This window comes from Budorcas taxicolor, chromosome 12 (assembly GCF_023091745.1).
Source record: "Budorcas taxicolor isolate Tak-1 chromosome 12, Takin1.1, whole genome shotgun sequence".
Classification (NCBI taxonomy): Eukaryota; Metazoa; Chordata; class Mammalia; order Artiodactyla; family Bovidae; genus Budorcas; species Budorcas taxicolor.
Genome location: NC_068921.1, coordinates 14,278,033 through 14,300,950, shown reverse-complemented (window position 1 = coordinate 14,300,950; position 22,918 = coordinate 14,278,033). Strand labels below are relative to the sequence as shown.

At 37.1% G+C, this 22,918-nt stretch overlaps 1 protein-coding gene across 1 annotated transcript; it reads left to right on the top strand.

Moving 5' to 3' along the window:
* The first annotated feature begins 1,127 nt into the window (after window positions 1–1,127).
* CCDC122 (coiled-coil domain containing 122) lies at window positions 1,128–22,267 on the top strand. The gene is made up of 5 exons (XM_052650349.1): window positions 1,128–1,170; window positions 1,687–1,802; window positions 8,885–9,283; window positions 10,035–10,151; window positions 22,118–22,267. Exons 1-5 carry the CDS (start codon window positions 1,128–1,130, stop codon window positions 22,265–22,267), a joined length of 825 nt encoding a protein of 274 aa, XP_052506309.1.
* Window positions 22,268–22,918: the final 651 nt, after the last annotated feature.

Below are 22,918 nucleotides of genomic sequence, written 5' to 3'. Positions count from 1 at the left end.
TCTATAAAAAAATTAACTAAGATTTTTTAAAAAAGATTTCATCTAAAAAGAAAAATCCGTATGTTCAAATGTTAAGCAGAAACATTACATTCCTTTTATTAATCATGCAGAATTGTGTGATTTCTTCTGTACAGGGATGGACAGGCAAAATCAGATATGCTTTTTCCAAAAACTGGTAATGTCTTTAATTCTGCCAACTCAGCATTCATTCCTTGCATTCATTCACTAGTAGAGGAAAGAACTCTTTCTTTTCATCTTTCAAGATAGAAAAATATCTCATCAGTTTCTCCTAAGTATAGAGGAGGTTGGTGATTTTAAACCTCTGTAAGGCTTACCTTGGCTGGCACTGGACAGGAGTGCCATATTCCCTGCATCCTGTACCCATGGCAGAAGTTGCTAATCCATCTTATTACTGTTTTTCACAGATTCTGGTTGTAGTTTTAGAATACACTTCACAATAGTACTGGAGGTACCAGCTACTGATCCATAATAATTATTTACTTAAGATATATGTCAGATACTGTGTGGAGTATGTTACATACATTCATTATTGTGTGATCAGTCATGTCCAATTCATTGTGGCCCCATGGACCACAGTAGTCCACCAGGCTCCTCTCACCAGGAAATTTTCCAAACAAGAATACTGGAGTGGGTTGCCATTTACTACTCCAAGAGATCTTCCTGACCCACTTCTGGGAACCCACATTCCCAGGTCTCTGGGAACCTCCCTCTCTTGTGGTTCCTGCATTGGCAGGTGAATTCTTTACCACTAGCACCAGCTGGGGAAGCCCACATTCATTATTACACTAGCCCTATGAAGTTTTACAGACAAGGACATTGATGATCAAATGAATTAAGAAACTTCTCAGGGTCATACTAGCTAAAAAGCAGGACTGGCAAGATCCATAGAGAGTTCTACTTTCTTCCCCACTCTCTCACTCAATCATTGTATTTTACTTCCTGGAAGTGATGATGAATGCCATTGCCATCCCTGTGACACATTTGACAGTTAATTTACTTTCAGGATCACCAACACACAACACACAAAAAAGAAAAGTGAAAGATTATCAGCACTGATTATTTTGTATGAGAAAAGGTGAACTGAAAAGGTGGAAAGAGACACAAGAATGTCAGAAAACGAAAGGAAGAGTCAAGGAGTTCCCAAAGAAGGTAATCAAGCACTTTTCATAAATATAGAGCTGAAAGATGAGGAGTAACAGAAAAAGTAGTGTCATAGGAAAATTGGGTTAAAATTAGTAGCAAATTAGAATAGAGGAAAACTGCCAGGAGGTAGCTTCTAGAGTGTTTAGAAAAGGCATAACAACCTGAAAATGCAGGCCTATAATGAAAATTCATCAACTGTAATTGAGAAATAGTTGTTATGGTAGCACTATAATTATAGTATATGTGCAGATGGTCTAGATAAAAAATTTTAGGACAATCAAAATATTTATAATGTTCCATAAAGGAACAGGTGTAGTATTGCATTAGGTGACTTTGAATTGTCTATTATCATGGCCTTTGATTTTAGTTTTGTTTATAGTCAGAAAGGGAAGAATATCAACCCTAAATTTAGTTTGTTAATGAGAAAACATCACAATTTTCATGATTTGGGGTGATGAAACATTAGTTTCTTAGAATGTTTGCATTTAGATTTTTATTATGTACTTTACTCTTTTTGTCTAGGTCTGGCTAAACAAGACACATCTTCATTAACCGATGCTGTAGAACAAGTTGCAAAGCAACAACAATCACAAACATCAGAAATAGAAAGAAACAGAAAAATTCTGTTCCATTTGCAGGTAACCTATTTCACAAAGTCTTGTAAATGAGTTTTTATGTTCTTCAAAACTATATTAAATTAGTAAGAGGACTTTATTTTGGGGGGCTCCAAAATCACTGCAGATGGTGACTGCAGCCATGAAATTAAAAGATGCTTACTCCTTGGAAGAAAAGTTATGACCAACCTAGATAGCATGTTGAAAAGCAGAGATATTACTTTGCCAACAAAGGTCCGTCTAGTCAAGGCTATGGTTTTTCCAGTGGTCATGTATGGATGCGAGAGCTGGACTGTGAAGAAAGCTGAGCGCCAAAGAATTGATGCCTTTGAACTGTGGTGTTGGAGAAGACTCTTGAGAGTCCCTTGGACTACAAGGAGATCCAACCAGTCCATTCTGAAGGAGATCAGCCCAGGGATTTCTTTGGAAGGAATGATGCTAAAGCTGAAACTCCAGTACTTTGGCCACCTCATGCGAAGAGTTAACTCATTGGAAAAGACTCTGATGCTGGGAGGGATTGGGGGCAGGAGGAGAAGGGGACGACCGAGGATGAGATGGCTGGATGGCATCACTGACTCGATGGATGTGAGTCTGAGTGAACTCCGGGAGTTGGTGATGGACAGGGAGGCCTGGCGTGCTGTAATTCACAGGGTCACAAAGAGTTGGACATGACTGAGCGACTGAACTGAACTGAATAACTTCTGAGGAAGCAATATAACATTTCTAATGTTCATATTTATACCTTCTAAATTATTCTGGTGTCCTTAAGTAAGGGCTTCACTGGTGTCTTAGATGGTAAATAATCCACCTGCAATGTGGGAGGCCTGGGTTCGATCTCTGGGTTGGGAAGATCCCCTGGAGGAGGGCATGGCAACCCATTCTAGTATTCTTCACTGGAAAATTCCCATAGACAGAGGAGCCTGGTGGGCTATATCCATGGGGTCACAAAGAGTTGGACATGACTGAGTGACTAAGCACATGTAACATCCTTAAGTAAAATCTACATGAATATTCCAGTTTTGAGGAACATTTTTGCAGAGATTCAACAATGTCATCATACTACAGATAAGCATAGAAAACACAATGATCACATAGAGTTATTTTAAATTTGCTTGATAATTTTTCCTAAAATGCTGAATTGAAGGTAGGTTAAGTTTTTAAGCCAGTATTTTTAAAGATGTGGCTTAGAAATTACTAGTTGCCAGTGAACATTTCAGATAGAAAAGGAACATTTCAGGAAGATAAGGAACATTTCTGTGTTCCTTAAATTTTTCCTGGAGAAGGAAATGGCAGCCCACTTCAGTATTCTTGCCTGGAGAATCCCATGGACAGAGGAGCCTGGCAGGCTATAGTCCACGGGGTCACAGAGAGTCAGACACGACTGAGCAACTAACACTTAAATTTCAAAATATGTTCATAATTCCATCGCAGGAATCTGAAAACCATATTTGTTTTTGTATTCAGCATAGACATAATTATTCTGTTAATAAAGCTGAAGAAGGAAAAATGAAAGTGTTTTTACTTTTTAAAGATTTTTAAAATTAAATGTATCATTGATATGAAAAGAATATACTCTAGATCTGAATTGCCAGGAGATGATTTGTTACTTCTAGCTCCTTGATTTAATCTTTCCATGCTTCTGTTTTCTCATTTGTAAAATGGAAATAATAATAGGACCTATCTGTAAGGTTTTCATGATAATTAAATGAAAGAATACTTGTAAACATTACTCAAGGTATCCTTGCTGGGACCCTGGTGGGCAGTGTAGGGCCAGATTTTGAATATGGTTTTAGGCATTAATGCAACAACAGATATGATAATAATTACACTATGTGCTAGTATAGATTTCTTGAAAATATTTGCATTGCGTGAAATTAAAAGACACTTGCTCCTTGGAAGAAAAGTGATGACCAATCTTGACAGCATATTCAAAAGCAGAGTCATTGCTTTGCTGACAAAGGTCTGTCCAGTCAAGGCTATGGTTTTTCCAGTGGTCATGTATGGATGTGAGAATTGGACTGTGAAGAAAGCTGAGCATGGAAGAATTGATGCTTTTGAACTGTGGTGTTGGAGACTGTTAAGAGTCTCTTGGACTGCAAGGAAATCCAACCAGTCCATCCTAAAGGAGATCAGTACTGGGTGTTCATTGGAAGGACTGATGTTGAAGCTGAAACTCCAATTTGGCCACCTGATGCAAAGAACTGACTCATTGGAAAAGACCCTGATGTGGGGAAAGATTGAAGGCAGGAGGAGAAGGGGATGACAGAGGACGAGATGGTTGGATGGCATCACTGACTCAATGGACATGAGTTTGAGCAAGCTCCAGGAGTTGGTGATGGACAGGGAGGCCTGGTGTGCTGCAGTCCATGGGGTTGCAAAGAGTCAGACATGACTGAGTGACTGAACTGAACTAAGTCACTTTAGGAAAAAATACATGTTGACAGTAGGATATAATATAAAAATAATCATGTGTTAGATTTCTATAAAGAATCATTTCATAAAACTTGTCAATCTTCAAGGAGTTTTAGAGATGTTATTTCATTTATATTGAGAACCTAATTTCTGTTAAGCATTTTGCTGAACATTGTCCTCACTCTTAAGCTACTCACCATCTGTTGAAAATGAAAGTGAAAGTGTTAGTCAGTCATATCGGACTCTTTGTGACCCCATGAACTTTAGCCCACCAGGCTCCTCTGTCCGTGGAATTCTCCAGGCAAGAATCCTGGAGTCGGTTGCCATTCCCTTCTCCAGGGGATCTTCCTGACCCAGAGATGGAACCTGGGTCTCCTGCATTGCAAGTGTTTTACCATCTGAGCCACCAGAGAAGTCCTCACCATCTGTTGAAGAGGGAGACAAATAACTAAACAAATAATTACATGCAGGGAAGTATGTCAACAATAGAGACATAAACACAGATTTAACATTGAAAAAGGAGTGATCAGTTGAGTTTTAAAGAATAGCTGGAGTTCACTAGAATGATTGGGTGTATGGGATTGGTTTGAGGGTTAAAGGGAAATGAGGATGTGATATTCTAGGCAAAAAAAAAAAAAAAACCTGAGAAAATTCAGAGGCCTGAAATAGCATTGGTACATTCATAGAGCTATAAGTAGTTTGGTAGTGGAATAACATAGAGTGTATTTTGAGAAGCAATAAGAGATGTATAGCATGAAAAGAAGCTTAAATTTTATTTTAGAGTTGATGAGAGGGTTTTGATAGACTTCAAAAGAGTGAATGATTAAACTTATGTTTTAGAAAGAGAATTCTAGATGCATGAAAGATACTTGTTATAATCCAACATCAATTTAAGATAAAAACTACCAGCAAATTAGGAATAGAGGAAAATTCTAACCAACCAAAAGCAGCATCTACATAAATCCTACAGGCAACATACGTAATAGTGGAAGACTGAATATTTTTCTCCTAAGATCAGGGATAAGGCAAGCATATGTCTTCTTATCACTTCTGCTCATTCTGTGGTACTGATAATTCAAGCCACTCCTTCACAGAAAAGGAAATAAAAGGTATCCTGATTGGAAAGGAGGGAGTAAAAGTTTTTATTCACATACAGCATGATTTTTTTGAGTAAATCCTAAGGAATCTATTATTTTAAAATCTATTAGGACTAATATGAATCCACCTGCAATGTGGGAGACCTGGGTTCAATCCCTGAGTTGGGAAGATCCCCTGGAGAAGGGAAAGGCTACCCACTCCAGTATTCTGGCCTGGAGAATTCCACGGATTGTGTAGTCCATGGGGTTGCAAAGAATCGGACATTACTTTCACTTTTTCCAGATTAAGAAGGGAGTTTAGAAAGGTTGCAAGATAAGATTAATTATAAAAACCAGTTGTATTTGTACATTTTAAAAGAAATAATCAGAAATTGAAATTTAAAAAGCATTATTATTTACAGTGGCATCAAAATTATGAAATAGGGGTAAATTTAACATAAGTATTATAGACTGAATGTTTGTATCACCCCCAAAATTCATATGCTGAAGCCTTAAAAACCCATGTGGCTGTGGTTGGAGATGAGGTCTTTGTCAGGTAATTAGGCTTAGATGATGTCATGAGGGTGGGATCCTGGCAGTAGGGTTAGTGCCCTTAGAAGAAAAGATACCAGAGAGCTTGCTCTTTGTTATGTGATGACACAGTGAGAAGTTGGCCCTCTGCAAGCCAGGAAGAGTTCTCACCAGAACCTGACAATGCTAACACTCTGTCCAGCCTACAGAACTGTGAGAGAGAAATTTGTGTTGTTTTAGCCACTAAATCTATGATATTTTGTTATGGCTGTGCTATAGCAAACTAAGACAAGATGTAAGACCTGTGTACTAAAAACTGCAACACACTGTTGAGAGAAATTAAAGACCAAAATAGAGAGATATACCATTTTCATGAATCATAAGATTCAGTATTGTTAACATGTCAGGTCTTTCTCGTCTATCTGTTGTTTAAAATCAGTTCTACTCAAAATTGCAGCAGGCTTTTTTAGAGAACTTAACAGACTGATTCTAAAAGACCTATGGGAGGGAGAGGAAGAAGCATGGAAACAGGGAGACCAGTTAAGAGCTGGGCCATGCTACAAAGACTGGTCAGAAGTGAGTTGGGATTTTATTTTAGAGGCCCAGGCTTCAAGGTTTGCTGTTAAATAGGTTATGGGGATAAGATAAAGGGAAGAATCAAGAATGGCTTCTAGGTTTTTTAGTGTCCAAGGTGGAAAGTTTATTGAAATCAGAAAGGCTGAAAGAGGAGCATATTGGGCTTGAAAATTGAAAGCTCTTTTCTGAATACGTATATTGAGATGGCTGTTAGATATCCAAATAGAATGTCAGATGGGCATTTTAAATATCAAAACTGGAGATAAAGATTGAAGTTCATCAGCATGTTGTATCTTTCAGTGTACTTCCCTCTCCTGTCTCTGTCAAGAAAAGGATAGGCTGAGTCTGCCTTCTTAGTGAAGTGCTTCCCTCCCATAATTATACATTAATTTAAAGAGGATGACCATACTAGATAGAAGAAAAAGAATAAAAGCCTATAGTAATACTGGTGGGAAAATCTACAGAATTTGATGAATAGTTAAATATAAAGAGAGCTTCCATGATGGCTTAGACAGTGAAGAATCTGCCTGCAATGCAGGAGACTCAGGTTTGATGCCTGGGTCAGGAAGATCCCCTGGAGAAGGGAACAGCTACCCACTCCAGTATTCTGGCCTGGAGAATTCCATGGACAGAGGAGCCTAGTGGGCTACAGTTCACAGAGTCACAAAGAGTTGAACACGATTGAGCAACTAACACTAAATATAAACAGAAGTGAGAAATTAAATATGGCTCCCAAAGAAATACCATTAACTAAGTTTGGGAATATAGAGGTGTGGTAATTTGCATTTTTGGTCCCAAATATTCATCCTTATGTATATTTTACCCTTTACCATTTATCATTATAATCACCTCCCATAGTGGATGGGCATACTTTCTACCCCTCCACTGAGAAGTTTGATCATGTGACCAGATGGTATGTTAGCAGATGTTATTCCAACAGAAGTTTGAAAAAGTTTTTACATAATTGGGCTTCCATTCTTTCCATCTACTGTAATCATGAGAAGGACATGCCTGACCTGGCCCACTGGAGGATAAGATACATGTGAAGCAAAGCCAAGACACCCAGGTCAGCCCAATTGGAGCCAACCTAAACCATTCTACAGACCGCCAATCTCCAGACATTTGAACAAATCCACCTGAAGTTAACAGAACCACCTAGTGGGTAGCAATACACACTAGTGTGTTACAGAGTTTTTGTGGTTCTGACAATTGGCAACTGATACAAGGGAGAATAGGATGGGCCACAGGAGGGGAGGTGTCATCTGATTTTTGGACAATGAATTTGAGATGCCCAGTGGTAGCTGGGCATAGGACTTAATAGCCACTTACATTCTGTGAATCATCAGTATATATGTATCTCAAGATCTAAGTATGTGTAAGATTATCCAAGGAGTATAGATAGAATGAGAGAAGAAAATTATGATGACTGCCCCCCGAGGGAAACCTATATTTGAAGAAACCAATGAGCCAGAGAAGGAATGCTCAGAGGTATCTGAGAAGCAGAGACGAGTGTTGGGTAGGCTTAAAAAGCAGATGCTGGTTAGAAATGCCAAATGTCCCAAAGAGGTAAGAGTTATGTGTGCTCTGTCATGTCTGACTCTTTGCAACCCTGTGGACTGTAGCCCACCAGGCTCCTCTGTCCATGGGATTGTCCAGACAAGATTGTGGAAGTGGATTGCCATTTCCCTCTCCAGGAGATCTTCCTGACCCAGGAATCGAACCCATGTTTCCTGAACCTCCTACATTGGCATGCAGATTCTTTACTACTGCACCACATGGGAGGCAAAGATAAATATACCTTCATACTTATCTTACAAGTGAAGAAAGTGAGGCTTGAATAGGATAATTATGTTTGCTATTTGATCATGGGCTTCCCTGGTGGCTCAGACAGTAAAGAACCTACCTGAAATGCAGGAGACCTGGGTTTGATCCCTGGGTTGGGAAGATCCCGGGGAGGAGGGCATAGCAACGCACTCCAGTATTCTTGCCTGGAGAATCTCCGTGGACAGAGGAGCCTGGTGGGCTACAGTCCATGGGGTCACAAAGAGTCTGATGTGACTGAGCAACTCAGCACAGCATGTATAAGCACCCCAGTAAACAGCAGTTAAGGGCACTAGAACTTAGATCTTTTGTTCTTTTAACTCAGAGTTTTATCGTTTTTATCATAAATTTTTCTTTAGTTTGTACTTCTGATGCCCACAAATATATTGTTAAAATTATTGTAAAGTATTTTTTATATATAAAATGTCAAGACAAATGATAAAATTTTAATACTGAGAATTAGATGAACATTAAAAAATAAGAAATATGTAACCCTGGGCTCCCTCTGATTAGAAGATAATTTCATTACTTTATTACATGTCTCCTGTTACGCATCAATTTTTCTATATTTGATAAAAAATATTTTTTATGTTAAGTGATTTTTCTACACACACTGTGGATCAAAACAATGGCTTTTCTTTCATGTTGAATATCATGAATTAATAACAATAATGTTGAAATATCTTACAGAATGAACTTCATGAGCTTGAAACACAAATAGCATCTGTCTCTGCAGAAACTAAAGAAACAGAAAGGCAAATTTATCAGCAAGATGCTGCCATACAGAATACCAGACTTCAGTGTGGAGACCTGGAAAATCAAATCAAATCCTTACACGCAGAAAATGTGAAGCTTAAATCTGACATAGAAACTGCCCAAGAAAATTTTGAGGAACAAATGATAAAATATAATGAATACTATGCCAAGATAAAAGCACATAAAGATAGTTTGAGAGAGGTAGAGAACAAATGGTCATTTATGACTGAACTCAATGAGAAACGAGACCTCGTAAAAAAACTAAAGACAATGAAAGAGGAACTTAAGCTGGATCTCCAGAATCCAGAAGGAAACCTGATGAGACAAGCACAGGTTTGAAATATCACTTATTAAAACATTTTCTAGTATTCCTTTTTTTGTGAGTACACTTACTCAGCGATAAATTATCATTAACTTGGTAGAATACCCATGAGTGCTCTAACTGGATTCACAGCTTTTAAAAACTTGTATAAGTGCATGAGTTATGTAACAACTATGTCAAAAGTACAAATGCGTAAAGGAAACATCCCCAAATCCCTTGTGGATTAATAAAAATATATGGTCCAACAAAATCAGATGAACAATTAATCCATTTGTTACAGAAAGTATGACTCACAAAAATGTTAACTAGCTTCCAGTCTAATGGATCCAGACCAATTAAAATCTATTTAGTGTTCTTAATGCTGTTACCCAAACAATGTGAATTAATAATTGCACCCTAAGCATCTTTTTCTTAATATTCTTTGAAGACTTTGGGAGACAAAAACTTAAAATATCTATTATTTCTCCCTAAGAATTAAAAAAATATCCTATACACCATTGCCAAACAGTTGCTGCTATGACTTCCGCTTTCCTTTGTGTCTTATTTTCATTTGGTTTTTACTTCTGTGTCTTCAAATCTAAGGTTTGCTTGTTTGAATAATGCTTTCTCGTTCCTTATACCTATAGAAGTAACATTCTAATCGTATTAATCAAAATTAAATGTGATGGTTAATCTTCTTAAATTATAGAAACACTGAAATCTTGGATTTATATTGGCGATTCATTGTTTGACATGTATATTTTAAATTTCATAAACATACAGGAAGATATTACAAAACTGAAGGATGAAATTACAACTGTAGAAGAATCCATCAGTGAACAAACTTGTTTTCTTCAGGAAGAAATAAAGACACATGAAAAATTAAGGAAAGAAATAGAGGTAAGTCTTAAATATCTGCATTTCAATGTTTTATGGGACCATTTTTTAAACTTTTATTAATACTGTAGTCATAATTTGTGTAGTTTACTAGCTAGAGAACCAAAAAGAACTACGAAAAACAGTTGATACATCCAAACTATTAATAGATAAGTATAGATAACTCCCAAAATATTCAGATAATTGAATGTATTCAAGAAAAGCAAGTACTCAGTCTTATTTCAGTCTGACTTAGAGTTCTTCCCTGGTGGCCCAGAGGTTAAAGCCTTTGCCTGCAAGGCGGGAGACCTGGGTTCAATCCCTGGGTCAGGAAGATCCCCTGGAGAAGGAAATGGCAACCCACTCCAGTATTCTTGCCTGGAGAATCCCATGGACGGAGAAGCCTGGTAGGTTACAGTCCACAGGCTCACAAAGAGTCGGACACGAATGAGCGACTTCACTTTCACTTTCACTTTAGAGTTTTTCCAGGTCTCATTCCATCTGGTGGTGGTGGTGGTGGTTTAGTCGCTAAGTCACGTTCAACTCTTGCAACCCCATGGACTGTAGCCCACCAGGCTCCCCTGTCCGTTGAATTCCCCCAGCAAGAATACTGGAGTGGGTTGCCACTTCCTTCTCCACATTCCATCAGCTTTGTAACCAATTAATATGGATAGACAGCAGAGGCTATCCAGTCAAAAAGGACCACTCATAGACAGAAATTAAAGACTCTTCAAAGTAAAGACAATGGAAGTGTTGGTATTTTAAACCTCTGATTTCCTATCTGTAATTTTCAATAGTCCAATTAGAAAACAAACTGAATGATAAATTAAAAGTGAGACTAAATTTGAGATGCCACTGGTAGACCTTATAGTCATTGTTTAGATGAGTGGAGAACAAAAAGGGAAAAGTGTATGTTGTTAAGGGTAAATAATTTTCACCCTTTAAAATTACTTTGGAAAATAAAAAGATACATATTTTCAACTTGCTTGTGACTAATTTGACACAATGAAAAAGCAACAGGAATTTGAAGACAAAAGCCCTCACCTTTACAAAACATTCTCTTTAAGAAACACCATGATTTTATCTTCTATTTTACTAGCAATGTAAATAAATGGGTATTTTTACCCTTCTAAATATCAAGATTTATTATAAACCTATATATGTGGCATAGAAATAGAAAAAATGATTAATGAAGCAGAAAAAAGGAATCCAGAAATAATCCATCATAAATGGAACAAATGAAATGTTAGTCATGTGAAAAAATTACAACAATTTTGCAGTAAAATTAGATTCCTACCTCTGAACACATACATACATAGACTTCCACAAGGATTAAAGATAATGTAAGGGACAAAGTTACTTTGCATTTGCATTACAGAAGTATTTATTTTAAAAGACACAGACATATATCCAAACTGCATGATTAAATACTACTTTTGGCTATATCATAAATTTCTAGATTATTGAGATGCAGCATAACAATAAAGAAGACTAGACTTGTTTTGAGAGGGTGTATTTGTAACATACATAAGTGACTAAGTGATAAGAAAATTTCAAACAAGCCATAGAACCTTGGGAATATGGTTTGAAAAGTCTTACCTTTTAAAACATAAATATATATAAAAAAAGATAAAACCCAATGGAAATGATGACCAACCTCATTAACAGTAAGGGATTGATAAATCAGACCCCAAAATAAGGCCCCAAATTTGGCCTGTCAATTATCCATATTAAAATTTGTAAGATGTGGACCGCCTGAATTCTAAAATACTATTGGTATGAGAATAAGCTGGTAAAGGCGTTTTGGAAAGAAATTTGAGATTCTTAATAATTTTTATTAAAGTAGAGCTGTCATAAGAGTAGGTACATTATTTGTAAGGCTTTAGTTTGTTTCGGAGAAGGCACTGGCAACCCACTCTAGTACTCTTGCCTGGAAACTCCCATGGACGGAGGAGCCTGGTAGGCTGCAGTCCATGGGGTCTTTAAGAGTCTGACAGGACTGAGCGACTTCACTTTCACTTTTCGCTTTAATGCCTTGGAGAAGGAAATGGCAACCCACTCCAGTGTTCTTGCCTGGAGAATCCCAGGGACGGGGGAGCCTGGTGGGCTGCTGTCTGTGGGGTCGCAGTCGGACATGACTGACGTGACTTAGCAGTAGCAGCAGCTTGTTTAATTTTGACAATTTATATATATACCAAGGAAATGGCAACCCACTCCAGTATTCTTGCCTGGAGAATCCCAGGGACAGGGAAGCCTGGTGGGCTGCCATCTATGGGGTCTCACAGAGTCAGACACGACTGAAGCGACTTAGCAGCAGCAGCAGCAGTGTTACAATGACTGAACAAGATATAAAACTTCTGCATCATGCCTAGAAAGATCTCTTGTCCCTTTTTCTCAGGCTACCACGATTCTGATTTTTTAAACAGCTTTATTGAGATATAAATCACATAACATATAATTCACTCATTTAAAATGCATAATTAAATGGTTTTTAATATGAATACAGGTATTGAACCCACGTCTCATGCGTCTCCTGCACTGCAGGCGGACTCTTTACTACTGAGCCACCAAGGAAGCCCATGTAACCATTACCATAGTCGATTTTAAAAATTTTCATCACCTCAAAAGAAACCTGATACCCTTTAGCTATGCCCTTTTCATCTGTCTATTGTATTTATCTGTATTTTTGCTCCACCATATTCTTTCTTCCTACCTGATGTTCTAAGATTTACTCCTTTATTATTTTCTTTATCTTTCAAGCTTCTAAATTCATTCTTTTAGGAGAGGTCAGCTGGTGGCAGTCTTGGGATTTTTTTTTTTTTTTCATCTGAAAATGTCTTCGTTCCCCCTTTCATCTCTGAAAGATGTTTTTGCTGGATATAGATTTCTGGGTTAACTGTTCTTTTCAGTTGAAAAATGCTGTGCCACTTCTTTCTGGTCTCCGTAATTTCTAATGGGAAATTCACTGTCATTTGAATTGAATTGTTTTCCTCTCAGACATTTGTTTCTTGCCGCTTTCAAGCTTTGCTGTCTTTGAGTGAAGTCGCTCAGTCGGTGTCTGACTCTCAGTGACCCCATGGACTGTAGCCTACCAGGCTTCTACGTCCATGGGATTTTCCAGGCAGGAGTACTGGAGTGGGTTTTTTCTGGAATTAATTTCTTTGGATTTATCTGATTTTGAAAATTCTTAACGTCTCAGTTCTGTAGGCTTATGTCTTTTGCTAAATTTTGGAAATTTTCAGTTCTAATTTATTTGAAACTTTTGCAGGTCTGCCTTTTTTCTCCTACTCTTCCAGAACTCTCATGGCAGAAATTATAGGTCGTTTTTTTGATAGAGTCCCACGGGTCCCTGAGGCTCTCTTCATTTCTTTTTTTCAGTCTTTTGTCTCTGTTGGTCATATTGCATACTCCTTAGTGTTCTATCTTACATTCACTGATTCTGTCCTTTATCCCCTCCATTCTGTTATTGAACCACTCCACCAAGTTTTTTATTTCAGTTATTGTGTCTTTTCCATTTGTTTTTTTTTTTTTTTTTGTATCTTTCACTCCTTTTCTGAGACTTTTAATATTTTTGTTTGTTTCAGGCACATTCCTTAATTACTCATTGAAACATTTTTATGATGATGGCTTTAAAATGCCCGCCAGATAATTCTAATCTCTGCATTTTCTTGGTGTTGGCACATGTTGGTTGTTATTTCTTATTTAGTTTGAGAGCTTCCTGGTTCTTGCTTTGGTGAGTGATTTTCTGTTGAAATCTGGACATGTTGGGTATTATGTTGTAAGGTTCTGTATCATTGTTACTTCCACATAGTAGTAGAAGTTCAGAGACTCCATGGACACTCGTGGAGGGAATAATGACTTCCTGTTATTGCTGGTCAGAAGTGGGAGTCCTGGCTGCCCACTCGGCTTCTACTGATAAGCCCCTGGCTGGGTGGGGCAGGAGCACCTCATTACTGCTCCCACATAGATGCGACCTTGCTACTACTGAGTGATGATAAAAAACCTCGACTCTCCACTAGGCCGCCTCTGACACTCTCCCAGTGGGAAGGGGGAGAGTGCCTTGTTAGCCACTAGATGGAGCAGAAGTCTAGCCTCCCCAGAGGGGCTCCCCTCACACCAGGGGATGTGGTTACTTTCCAGAGAGAATGAAGAGTCCTGTCTCCCCACTCAGCCTTCTCTGACACCAGCCCAGCAGCAGGACTGGGGCCCTGTTATAGCCCAGCAATGGTGAAAGTTTAGGCTTTCCACTCAGTGTTTGCTGGTGTGGGTGGTGGTGGAGCCATTGTTTTTTCCGTGGTGTTTGACTTCAGTAGAGTGGCTACTACCTCAAATTTTCAGTCTTAGGCTGCCCTTTCCTGGTCCTTTGATTAGAGAGCAGGCTTTTCCTGGATTTGTTTTGTTTTGTTTTGTTGTTGTCTGCATCTGTTGGCATTTCAAGCTTTCTTTCTTCCTTCCTCTTATCTGTGATGTATGAGGCCAAATGAAAACCCAGGGAGCTATTACCAAGTCGTTCCTTGAATTCTAAGGCCTCCAGTCAGTTTGCCTTCTTCTCTCCACCTTTCAGAACTTCTTATGTTAGTTAATGTTATATCCAATGTCCAGGGTTTTTAGTTCTACTTGGCATGAGGAGTAGTTATATGAAATACTTATACTTTATTTTGACAGAAGCAGAAGTGTACATGGGTATATTTAGTGGTAAAGGGTGATGTAAGTGACTACTAATGTTAGATTTAGATGGAATGTCACTGAGCTTAATAGTCAGTTTTTAATGTTTTCATCATTATACTTATTATGGTGAAATTCAATAAACTCTTTTTAAGCTTTCATAATAGAGTTACTAAAGATTCTTCTATACTTTTTTTTAAATTTTTACTTTATTTTACTTTACAATACTGTATTGGTTTTGCCACACATTGCCATGAATCGGCCACGGGTGTACATGAGTTCCCAATCCTGAACCCCCCTCCCACCTCCCACCCTATATCATCTCTCTGGATCATCCCCGTGCACCAGCCCCAAGCATCCTGTATCCTGTATCGAACCTAGACTGGCGATTCGTTTCTTACATGATAGTATACATGTTTCAATGCCATTCTCCCAAATCATCCCACCCTCTCCTTCTCCCTCAGAGTCCAAACTTTTTAATCTTAGTTTTATTAACTCTAATGTATTAAAAATAGTCCTTAATTCTATTACTATATTATGGTTGAAAAATGAAAAAATGAAAATCTAAGAAATTAGAGACTATCTATAATAAACTATAGCACTGAAGGACAAATGCCACAGCATTGCCTTGAGAACACTGCATTTTTTTTCCCCAACAATTTCTCTTATTGCTTGATGAGAATTCATCATTGATACAAGCAACCTCTTTCTCAAAACAACCAGTTTTTTGAGAGGATAAATTTAAACAGATTTTTATTACTTATTTCTTTTTCGAGTCTTTTTTTTTCCTTCCCCTTCTGGATGTATTCAGCTGTGGCCTTGGTGCAGTTCTTGGTCATCTTTTACCTAGGTTATAGCATTCTTTCGTTCTAATGTTTAACTCTTTCAAACATTTTGTGCTTTGCATGTTTAATCTTCATATTAATGCTACTGTTCACATTTTTGATTAAGAAAGAATGAAAATGGTTTTTGGATTTTACAGTTTTTTTTAGTAAATATGTTTGGTTGTTTTAGGCCATGTCTGAGTGAAAGAAGTATTTCAAATACTTACCTGCAAATGCCTTTTTGCCCCTGTCTACTGTAAGTCTTTAAATACATTGTTGAAGAAAGGAACTAAAGATAAGAGAGAGGAAAAAGTTATGAGTCACTGATGAAAAAATTGGGAAGCAAAATACAAAGCATACAAACTCAAAGCTTCAAATACAAAGCATTAGGCAACGATCAGTAATTTTTAGTTCAAGGTTTAAAAACATGTTATTTGCCAAATCTAAGCATTTTCAGGAAGGAGAAACTAGAGCATTTAAGAAGTTTTTAGCAAATGATGAGTGCTGCAAGTAACATTTTGTAATAATAGGTATTATGTAAAGCACCTTAAGATTCATTGCTAGTTACTCTTGCCTAAATTTTGTTCAATTTGAGCTTCAAATTTAAAGTACAGGAAAGATTTAAGTGTGCTTTCGGAGCTACTAGGAAGCAGGAACAAAACACATTTAACTTGTTACAGTATACCATACAACTTGCACAACTAACTAATCCATTCACTTATTGAGGTCAGCCACAGAAATGACTATACAACTAGAAAGGCTGTCCTAGGTGAAAAACCCGAAGAAACAAAGATAGAAAGGTAAACTAAAGGCAAGGTAAGAATGATTCAGATAGCTAGATAACATGGTAACAAAAATACAGGGAGAAATAGTCAGTATTATTAAATCTGTTGTTGTTTATTGATTGCCTGGTATTTTTCAAGCACTTTTTAAAAGCTATCCCATTTAAATTCTCATAGTAACATATTTTATAGAATTTCAGAAAATTTAAATAACGTGTAATTTTATATAGCTAGTGATAAGAGACAGTATAGAATATGAGTCTATGTCTTTTGGACTCTACCCCAATCTTTTTATCTTCTGAGCAACCAGGGAAGCCCTGAAAGTCTCTCAGTTGTGTCCAACTCTTTGTGACCCCATGGACTGTAGCCCGCCAGGCTTCTCTGTACATGGGATTTCCCAGGCAAGAATCCTGGAGTGGGCTGCCAGTCCCTTCTCCAGGGAATCTTCCCCACCCAGGGACTGAACCCGGGTCTCCTGCACTGCAGGCAGATTCTTTACATCCGAGCCACCAGGAAAGCCCAATCTTTTCTAAAAATGGTTCTACTGTCTCCATGGTTTTACCTTTTCCAGACTGTCATATAGTTAGAATCATATACTTTGTGGCCTTTTCAGATTGGCTTCTTTCACTCAGTAATTGCATTTAAGGTTCCTTGGGTCATTTCATGGCTTGATAGCTCATTTTTTCTTTTATTTATTTATCTTTTTATTGCTAAATGCCTGACATTTCTCATGATGTACTCTGCATATAAGTTAAATAAGCAGGGTAACAATATATAACCTTGACATACTCCTTTCCCGATTTGGAACTAGCCTGTCTGGATATACAACAGTTTATTTTTCACCTACTGAAGGGGATCTTGGTTGCTTCCAAGTTTGAGAAATTATGAATAAAGCTGCTCTAAGCATCTGTTTTTGTGCAAACATCAGTTTTCAACTCGCTTGAATTGAATTGGTTTAGTCGATCAGTCCTATCTGGCTCTTTGTGACCCCATGGACTATACTGCTAGGCTCATCTGTCCATGGGATTTTCCAGGCAAGAATACCGGAGTGGGTTGCCATTTCCTTCTCCAGAGGAACTTCCTGACCCAGGGATTAAACTGGTCTCCTGTATTGCAGGCAGTCTCCTACATTGCAGGCAGATTCTTTACCACTGAGCCACCAGGGAAGCACTTTGGGTAAATGCCAAAGATTATGATTGCTGGATCATGTGGTAGAATATGGTTAGTTTTGTAAGAAATTGCCAAATTGTCTCCCAAAGTGGCTGGACCATTTTGCATTCCCACTAGCAATGAAGGAGAGAGTTCCCATTGCTCCACATCCTCACTAGCATTTGGTGTTGTCGGTGTTCCAGATTTTGGCCTTTCTAATAGATGTGTAGTGATATCTTGTTGTTTTGATTTTCATTTCCCTGATGACATTTCATGTTGGGCATATTTTCATATACTTATTTACCATATGTTTGTCTTCTTTGATATGGCGTTTGTTCAGGTTTCTGGTCTATTTTTTAATTTGGTTATTTTTTCTCATTGTTGTGTTTTAAGAATTTGTTGTGTATTTTGAATAGCAGTTATCAGATGCGTCTTTTGGAAATATTTTCTCCCAGTCTGTGTCTTGTTATATTCTCTTGACAGTATCTTTTATAGAGCAGAAGGCTTAATGAGGTCCAGCTTATCAATTATTTCTTTAATGAATTGTGCCTTCAGTGTTGTATGTATGTATGACATCACCAAACCCAAAGTCATCTAGATTTCTCCTTTGTTATCTCCTAGGAGTTCTATGGTTTTGCATTCTATACTTAAGCCTGTGATCCACTCTTAAGACAGAAAATAAGTAAGAAATAAAAAAGGCAAAAGAGACTAATAGAACACAGATATTGAAATGGTAGACTTAAATCCAAGCATACCATTAGTTACATCAAATGTAAATGGACTAAACAATCCAATTAAAAGGGAAAAATCATCAGATTGGATTGAAAAAACAGTTTGGTAACATAACTTTTTCACAAGAGATACATTTTGAATATAGACACATGATTTGAAAGATGGAAAAAGATAAACTATGAAGACATCAATCTTAAGAAAGCTGGTCATAACTATATTAGTATCAAGTAGATTCTAAGATACGGACTACCCCCAAAGTTGAAGGGAGCCAGTCAATTTGTCAGAAATGAATAATAATAATGAATGTAAATTTACCTAATCACAGTGCTTCAAAATACAGAAGTAGAAATGGACAAAATTAAAAGAAAAAGACACAAATCTACAGTCATACTAGAGAGCTTAACCTTTTTGAGTAATTGATAGAACAATATAGAAAATCAATAAACAAGCATATAGAAAATTTGAACAACTAATCTACCAACTAAACTTAATTACCACTTATAAAATACTCTACCTAGCAACTGTTGATTATACTTTGTTTTCAAATATACATGAAACTTTCACCAAGACAGACAGTATACTGGATGATAAATTTCAAAGAATTTTATATTCTTTAATCACAGCAGAATTCAGTTAGAAGTCAGTAACAGTAGCAAAACTAGAAAGTTCGTCAACATTTTGAAATTAAGCATCACAATTATAAATAATCTGTGAGTCAAAGAAGAAATCACAAGAATTATTAGAAAATATTTGAAATTGAATGATAATGAAAACAGCATATAAATATTGTGAGGTACAATTAAAGCAGTATTTAGAGAAAAACTTACAGCTTTAAATGTGTATATTAAAAAGGAAAAAGGTTTAGAAACAATTATCTAAGCTTCTATCATAGGGGACTAGAAAAATAAGCCAATAGCAAATAGGGAGAAATGACATAATAAATAGTAGAAATGAAAGAAATAGAAAATGGAAAAACAGAAAAATCGACAAAAGCTGATAAGACTGATAAAATTGATAAACTGTAACAATACTGATCAGAAAAAGGAGGATAGTGGGGATACTACTTTAGGTCCTATAGACTTAAAAGGGTGATAAAAGCCTCTTTTAAACAACTTCATGTCAATAAATTTGACAACTTAGATGGGATGGGCAAATTCCTTGAAAAATACACGTATCGTCATCAACACAGGAAGAAGTTACTTTTATGTTTAGCTCTATGATCCATTTCAAATTAGGCTATATAAATGGTATGAATTAGAAATCAATGAAATAGAGCTCATAATTAAAACCCTTCCCATAAGGAAAGCTTCAGATTGACATAACCTCACTGGTAAATTCTATCACATATTTAAGGAAGAACTAATATCTAGATTATGCAAATTCTTTCAGAAAATTGAGGCAGGAACTTTTCCAAGCTTATTTTGGGAGGCCAGCCTAACCCTGACACACAAAATGAACAAGAACATTATCAGAAAAGTAATTACAGACCAGTGTTCCTCATGAACATAGATGCAGAATATTTTCACATTGACTATAGCTGGTATATATAAAAAAGTTAATACCTCATGACCAGGCAAAGTTTATCTCAGGAATCAGAGCACATAAAAACTCAAATGCCAGTTTATTAATTTATAAGAATGCACAAAACTCTCAAGGAAATCAGAAAACTTGTATCAGTCATTAGTGTTTCTTCTCCCTGTAAGGAAACGACACTGGAAGCCAGATATCACAAAGCTGGTTACTGAGCATGGAAATCAAGTCCATCACTTGAGTTTGAGTGCTCTTGACCTCTGGCTCTGGACACTCAAGGAGCCAATCTCCATAACAGTGTTATTCTTATCAGAGAGTCACTGAGTGGGAACTATCTTCACTTGCCCATTCTTATGCTGTGTTCTTTACATAATCCCTTCTGATGGATTATTCTTTCTTTAGTTTATATTATAACCCTCCATGCTCCTCTGCCCATGGAATTTTCCAGGCAAGAATATTGGAGTGAGGTGCCATTTCCTACTCCAGGAGATCTTCCCAACCCAGGGATCAAACCCGCATCCCTTAAGTCTCCTGCATTGGCAGGTGGATTCTTTACTGCTAGCACCACCTGGGAAGCCCAACTTGATATATATCCCTTTGAATATATTTGATATATTAAAATCTTCTTTTGAATATAGTTTCATTACCTAATATGATAATGTTTCTGTTTACTAATTTATTTATAATTCTTTTAAAGTCAGTTTCTGTTTTGCCAACATATCAGGAGGCCTAGTTCACCAGTTTGAATGAACTATCTGAATTTCCAGAATTAAAAAAACTGAAAATTTAAAAAGATATGTAAAGATTTTAGTTATTTATGTGAAGTCTTAGTTGATGAGTTTTTATGTCAGTATTTTGGAATACCTAGAGTGTCTCTGTCCTAGTTCCCCTGATGCTCTGCAGAACTGTGTTTCCATATAATTTATTTCTTTTGTAATCCCGTGTATTGTATTTTATACATTTAAAAACATTCTAAGGAGTCCGTGGTCCTTGCTATACTATCAAAATGAGCCATGGCATGATAAAGGTAAAGAAGCTGTGAGCTCACTAAGGGAGGAACTCTGAGAGAGAGGAGCGCTCCCCTGAGGGTCCGAGGAAGAGGGCCCCCAGTAGAAAGGAAAGCTGAGTTACAGAGGGGGAAGGGGAGACAGCCTGGGGAAGAGTCTTAAGGTCCCAGAAACCCAGAGTCTTGTCTCCCTACAGCCATCTTAAGCTATAAGCTTTTTTGGCAAATTGGTTACTTTGATAAATGTGGCCTGGTGTTTTGACAAACTGATTCTTTTTTGTATTGACCTAGAATCACCTTCCTGATTGACTAGAGCTCTCTCTTAAACAGATACGAGAATGAAGGGGTAACTTTCGCAGTCCCATTATTCTATTAATATTATTCCATCAGTTCATTTAAAAAGGACGTTTTATCACAACACCACTGTCACACTCAAAGGAAGTACCACGTCATACCCACTAAGATGGCTTCAATTATGACCAGAAAGGCAGATAATATAAAGTGCTTTCAGCATGTGCAGAATTGGAACCCTCCTCCATGCTGGTGAGAACGTAAACTTGTACAACCAGAGTAGAAAACAGCATGGCAATTCCTCAAAACAGAATTATTAAATGATCCAACAGTTCTATTTCAGGGTATATGCCCCCCAAAATTGAAAACAGTCTCTCAAAGGAATATTCATACGCCCACATTCATTGCAGCGTTAGTCACAATAGCCAGAAATAGGAACAACCCAAATGTCCTTAGATGGATGAACGGATAAACAAAATGTGGTATATGTACTGTGTCACGCATAAATACTGACCTACTGGCAGGAAAATGGCCTACATTATTTCCTAGATCTTTTTGATCAGTTGGGTCTATGTTTCAGTGAACCACCTGATACAGGAAAAAAAACCATTTCTCTTAACTGAAAACTACTTTGATAAGTAGAAGGCCCTTCATCACAAATGCTTGCCTTGGGTTCAAACCCCAAACACCATCATTTACCAGCTGTGAAACCTTGAGTGTGTGACTTAAACTCTTTGATCTTCAGTTTATACAAAAATGAGAATAATAATCTTTATATCATAAGGAGTTATGAGGGTTTAATCATATGTAAAAAGCTCTCAACACAGTATCTAACATGCAGTAAGCATTGAATAAATAGTTATAATTACTGTTTATTTTTTATTATCATTATTATTTATTAAGTAATTTTTAATTGAGTGCTTTCCTATTTAGAGTAGTCAAAATATCCCTTATGGCTGTTTACTATTTTTCTTTCTCAAACCCTGTTGATACGTGCTCTTCTTTTAATAGGTACAACATAAAAGATATGGTGCAATTCTTAAGCGTTTGCACTGTCAGGTAAATAAGCTTCACTCAAATAGAAGACAATGGCAATGGAACATCCAACAGCTGGAAAAAACCGCTGCTGAACTGAGAAAACGTATTGGAATGAAAGATTAGCATGGCTATAGGGTGTTGTAGAGCCTGGACTATGCCACAAAAATTATGGGATAGAAAGGTGAGAAAATCCTTTGGCTCTTAACAACAGCCTCCACTATCAAGGGGTTGTCTTAAGGACAGATACATTTTCTCCTTTTTTGAACCAGTCATCTGTTTGTTACCAAAGTTCCTTCCAACACTGATTGATAGCAATAGAGAGATAGTAGGAAGGCTCACAGAATAGTGAAAGACTCTGTATGAATATTTTGAGTGTATAAGATGTCCTGAACTCATCAATGCCTATTTATAAACATGTTGCCTTCACTATTATATGAAGCAAACGTTTAGAAGAAAAGAAGCACTTGAATTTTCAATGATTTGAATTTTTAAGGTATTTTAAATGGTTGTCTATTTCAGACAACCTGCTTTTTTACCTTGGCCTCAAAGAAGTCCATAAATATTGACATTTATTATAATGTTGTTATGTAGTCAAGGCTTTCGATATTTACTTAGGTTTCTCTTTTATCCAGAAGGTAACAATCATTTTTTCTTTGCTGTTGGATAAATGTATTTTAAAGCTTTGCAGTGTATACAATCTTTTGTTCACTTTTCTGTCTATACATTCTTACTATTTTATAGCTAAATGCAAGTTATAGCATCATGTAAGACAAA

Excerpts from the sequence above, each read along its gene's own strand:
- CCDC122 (XM_052650349.1), top strand. The coding sequence starts at position 1,128 with ATGTCAGAAAACGAAAGGAAGAGTCAAGGAGTTCCCAAAGAAG. Across the intron at positions 1,171-1,686 it reads TCAAGGAGTTCCCAAAGAAG|GTCTGGCTAAACAAGACACA; the intron begins GTAATCAAGCAC and ends CTTTTTGTCTAG. Across the intron at positions 10,152-22,117 it reads AATTAAGGAAAGAAATAGAG|GTACAACATAAAAGATATGG; the intron begins GTAAGTCTTAAA and ends TTCTTTTAATAG.